Here is a 4,861-nt window from a genome sequence, read left to right as displayed (position 1 = left end):
TCCAAAATTAGGCGGGATCCGCTGGATATACAGCCAATCTCATCATCCGTGCAAGCTGTTGACCATCAAAATCAATCATGATGTTCCACCACATTTATCCAGCAACGAGGACATAGACATAATAATAATTACATCAAGCCTCCACTCAACGGAAGGGTCATGATTCAAAAACAAGTGAGACTTTTGTTTAGCTTTGGTTTGGTTGGAATTAGGTAACCAAACCAATTGCAGTGGCAGTGGGTAGAGTCGGGGACAACAATTGGCGTGACCTGGGATTGCGATTGGATAATGTCACCATATAACATACAGCATAATTGTGTTGTATGGATGCACAAGCACAAATGTGGTAACAACTTCAATACCTGTCAGTTAATCTTGACATCAAAAACCTTTTTTTAATCACAAACCTCACACAAGAAAACCTAATAGCAAATCTATCAATTCTTCAATTGGAACTTCTATCTGGAAAATAAGATGGAATAATAAACAGAAGAATGAATTGAACAAAGGGGGGCAAAGTCAACACCATGAACTATTTATAATTTAAACTTTTTGTCTTCTTTTCTTGTTGAAAAAGGGGGGGGGGGGGAGGGGGGGGGGGGCTGAGCTCCTATTCACTGTACTTCTAATTCAGCTGCCTTGCCAACAGAAGTGCATTATGAAATCCAGATAATCTGGAGTCTAATTTTGCTCATGTGAGAAGCCAACTCAAGGGACAGGATGATTCCCTCAAACCACATTTTATGAAGAAGCTTCTTTATCTGCACCAGCAAAACAGTTCATCAGTTAACAAAACTACAATGAAAATAAGGAATTTTACTGCATGCTGCATCATATAGCCTCAAAGTGTGTTTGAAGTTACCTTGTTTTAGAGTTACCCAGTGTAAGTTCAAGATCGTCAGATACACATTCCTCATGGATCCTCTCTCCTTCCCAAGGCTTTACCAAGCCCGTCGCATTGCAGCCAAATGCAAATTCAGTTGCAATACAATCTGACATTGGGACATCTGATGTGTTATCAACACCAGCAGGAACTGCAGGAGAGCATGTCCCACTTTGTCCAGGAGTCCACATTCGGGATGGTCCGCCTGATAAAACCTCTTCCCTGAACCCAAAAGGATTTCGTGAAACCAGGCTAAATGTAGGTGATGATGGCCCACTCTGGGGAATTTGGATGCCTGATAGCCATCCTGAATCAGGCAGGACCTGACGGCCAGGACTTGGTGGGGTGGAAGAAGGCAAGAAAGGATAGTGCTGACCAGCCCAAGCAGCAACAGCAGTTGGTTCATCCCAGTCATTTTTTGTTCGAGGAGTTCGGCAAGTTGGGGAACTCAGCGGAGGGGTGACTGGAGCACTTATGGAACCTCCATGAATGTACATATGGTGGGGGTCCTTGGATGAAGCTGATGATGAGCTAGATGAAAGGTTTTTGAGCCATGGGATGAGTGAATTGGCATCAGCACTACCATTAGCATGAGGTGTGTAATGAGAAGACCGTGGACTTGGAAAGGAAGATGAGCCAGGACTGGGATTGTAGGATGCACATGGGCTTTGCTGGTATGATGAGCAGGCACTGGCTGATGCGGACCCTCCCATGACATCCATGTATTCTACAGGTTTGCATCCCTAAGAAATAGCACAGAAGGGAATATTGAAATTTCAGGTATAAACAAATTTTGTAGCAAAAAAGAAATGCAGCTGACCAATTTTATCTAGAGAAAAAATTGCTATTATCAAATGCCGCTACAGACCAAATAGACCTTTTCTGTTTTATGCGTTGTCCTAGATAGTTTTTACTTGATCTTGAGTCAAGATGATTTCAAATTCATTCACATTAGCTAAATGTCATTTTGATCCTGGATTTTGATACTAGTACAAAGCTTTTTAATATATGTGAAACTTGTTTGTAAACCAATAGTAGTATCATGCTGGACATCTATCAATGATGGCAGCATCACAAAACATAATCTAAACATCCTATAAGTCAGTCAGTGGCGGCCAAATCACAATTCCAAGTGAAAGGAGGAAATTGAAAAACTTCACTATTTACCAGCCAAAGACTAGTATAACAACCTATCATATCAGCTACATTATCCCCTTCAATGCTCCTCTGTATTATATATTATGGGTTTGTACCCAAAAGCATGAAGATAAAAGCTATAAATTGCCAAAATTCCCTGGTTCGTATTGTTTTCTCTTTTTGCTTTGAAATGTAAGAATCACAAGTCCTGAAGATGGATAATTCAATCCAAATGGGAAAGCCAATGTTAAGTTTAACATGTCATATAATTGGCTAAGAGTATCCCTTATGATAGTTCTTATCCTTCCGGTATCTCTGAGACACCAAGAATACAAGATGCACAATTTAACTGTTAAACAGTAAACGCAAATGCAGAATAAATGATTTTGTATGAACTTATACCATCGTCACATTTTATCCATGTTTCAATTGTAATGATGGGTAATATCGGCATTGCACTCCGACAAAGCCACTACATAACATACTACATCAATAAATAATGATGCACCAAACAACACGCTATCTCCCAACATGTTCCTACATTGATCAAAGTCCAAAGATATCTCGCACACTTTACTGTCTAAATTAAAAAATTATTAATAAAAGTGGAATCCAAAGATGCAAATATCTTTTTTCTCCTTCATATATAAACAACTAATTAAAACCTACAAACTTTTCTTTCAACAATTTGTGAACAAGAAGAAAACTCACCGGCCCACAAAAGGATAGAATTCCGCAAATCTCGGGGAAATGTCCGAAAATGACGGAACTATCCTTACAGTAACGACTAAAAAGTGCATGCACGATGTCTATGAAAAAAAAAAGATAAAAACTTAAAAAGGGCTTCACGGTACAGACGCTGCATTAAAAGCAAGTGAAAGTTCGATCTAAGAAATAGATTAAAAGTGAAATGACGAAACTACCCGTTGAAAGTAAAATCCTCGGACCTTATCAGAGGAAAGAAGTAGGTTGAGTCGACAAACTAACAAAGGGTGTTATAACGTCAAATCAGTAAATGAAACAGGGAGCGAATATTACGGTCTTGTGTTCCGAGCTCTCAACTGAATAAAGATTTTAATAAAAAATAAAGTAAAATCAACCAAACCAAACCAATCTCAACCGTCGATCACTAAAAGAAGAAAACGTGATTCGCCTGAACTGACAGACTTCAGCTCAAATGACCAAAAAAATGTCAATAATTTCAGATTTCAGATCGAGCACGGAAAATCCAACGGTACCGGCGCAGATAATCACCGGAGACAACTAGTTCACTAACATGCGAATCTAAAATCAATGGAAAAAATTAAGGGAATTTATGGTGTAATTAGTCCATTACCTTTCTGTAAGTGGTGCCGTCTTCTTCGACGGTCCAGCCAGCCTCATTACAGAGAGCTTTTAACACCTCGTTATTGTCGCAGTGTTTGGGGAGCCTATAGTTACCGTACATTCTTAATCCAGCGTAGATCTTCGCGGCGATGGCTCTCCGTCGCCGCTCTCGTCTCTTGTTGTTGTCCCTCTCCTTCCACGTCGGCATTCTCGTCCCCGACGTCATTTTCACTGAAGCTGAAAACGACGTCGCTTCTTTTCAAGAGCTTGGTTTCATGTGAAGTCGGAGAGACGGAGGGAGTGGAGTGGTGGTTAAATGGAGTGGTTTGGGGAAGGTGAACTTAATACAGAGTGCTAGTGTAAATGGACATGGATTTTGGGGAAAATTACGTGGATGGGCCACTCACTAGTCACTGGGAGCTTTTATTCCGAGATCACGGGGATAACACGTGTTTAGGCTTTTTATAAAGAGCTTGTGGCTTTCGCAGCTACGAGAGAAAGACGGTGTTAATTGTTATGTTGATCAATGATTGGTGTTCATACCAAACCGATTTTATATTTCCCGAATAACCACCAATAGTTTCGTAAGATTGTAGACGAAATAATGAGTGAGGGTATTATAGGAAAATAGATAATATTATATAAAACAGCCTATGTTGCTTATGTTAGCCATAGACTAAAATATTCAAAGGTAAAATTAGATTAGACTGATTGTTTGGATTTTGGGATCGGTGCAAAGCATTCCACGCCCACAATTTTGACCATCATCATCTACTCAGCGTCTCAACTCAGCCCAACCCAATTCGTTTTCTTTTCTTTTCTATTATATAATAAATGGACCTGCCTATGGTACAGGTTCTGTACCTAACATCTCCCGTCATCCCACCGTCCCATTTCTATGGTTTAATTTCTCACTCCACATCCAATCACGTCCAACGGCTGATGCTGCAGTCTGTAGCTTACAGATTCTGTAAGCTAGTCGAGTCCATAATAAATCTAACAACTAAGATTTTGAGATCTCTCCCCACACACACACACATATTTATATAGAGGTTTCGGTTATCTTGGAACTGAATTATAGTGGAACATGGATGATAACCGTATAATTGTAAAAATAAATATTATATTTATATTTATTATTATAATCTGACAGTTATCATTAATATTTTATGGTGGAGTAGTTTCATTATATCTACTACCTTATATTTACAGTTTTTTAGATATAAATATCTAAATGTGAATTTTATACCAATTTATTATTACACTAAATGATGTTGTAGTTTCTATTCAATTAACTATTACATCATATAATATAATAATGAATCTCAATGAAATTTATATTTAGGCATCCGCACATCTAAAAGTCATTATCTATTAAAAATATAAAGGTTTATTTTTTTATTTTTTTATTAATAATATTTTTATTTTGTTAAAATGAGAATGTCTCCCTCTTATCAGAATTATTCAATATACTTTATTATATGAATTTTATTTCATTTCATAATTATTCATTTT

At 38.0% G+C, this 4,861-nt stretch overlaps 1 protein-coding gene across 2 annotated transcripts; it reads right to left on the bottom strand.

Annotated features, from left to right (window-relative positions):
* Window positions 1-342: 342 nt before the first annotated feature.
* On the bottom strand, window positions 343-3,845 carry LOC102622318 (BES1/BZR1 homolog protein 4). 2 transcript variants are annotated; one of them, XM_006467529.4, is made up of 3 exons: window positions 3,357-3,840; window positions 863-1,626; window positions 343-761 (listed from the first exon to the last, which is right to left on the bottom strand). In XM_006467529.4, the coding sequence occupies exons 1-3, from the start codon at window positions 3,570-3,572 to the stop codon at window positions 758-760; spliced, it is 984 nt and encodes a 327-aa protein (XP_006467592.1). In that variant the 5' UTR covers window positions 3,573-3,840; the 3' UTR covers window positions 343-757. The 2 variants fall into 2 exon arrangements, with proteins under 2 accessions (XP_006467592.1, XP_006467593.1); XM_006467530.4 differs by lacking the exon at window positions 343-761 and having other exon boundaries at window positions 859-1,626; window positions 3,357-3,845.
* Between the last annotated feature and the right edge of the window lie 1,016 nt (window positions 3,846-4,861).

Source organism: Citrus sinensis, chromosome 2, assembly GCF_022201045.2.
Source record: "Citrus sinensis cultivar Valencia sweet orange chromosome 2, DVS_A1.0, whole genome shotgun sequence".
NCBI lineage: Eukaryota > Viridiplantae > Streptophyta > Magnoliopsida > Sapindales > Rutaceae > Citrus > Citrus sinensis.
The sequence above is the reverse complement of the archived record's forward strand: the minus strand, read 5'-3'. Positions and strand labels throughout refer to the sequence as shown.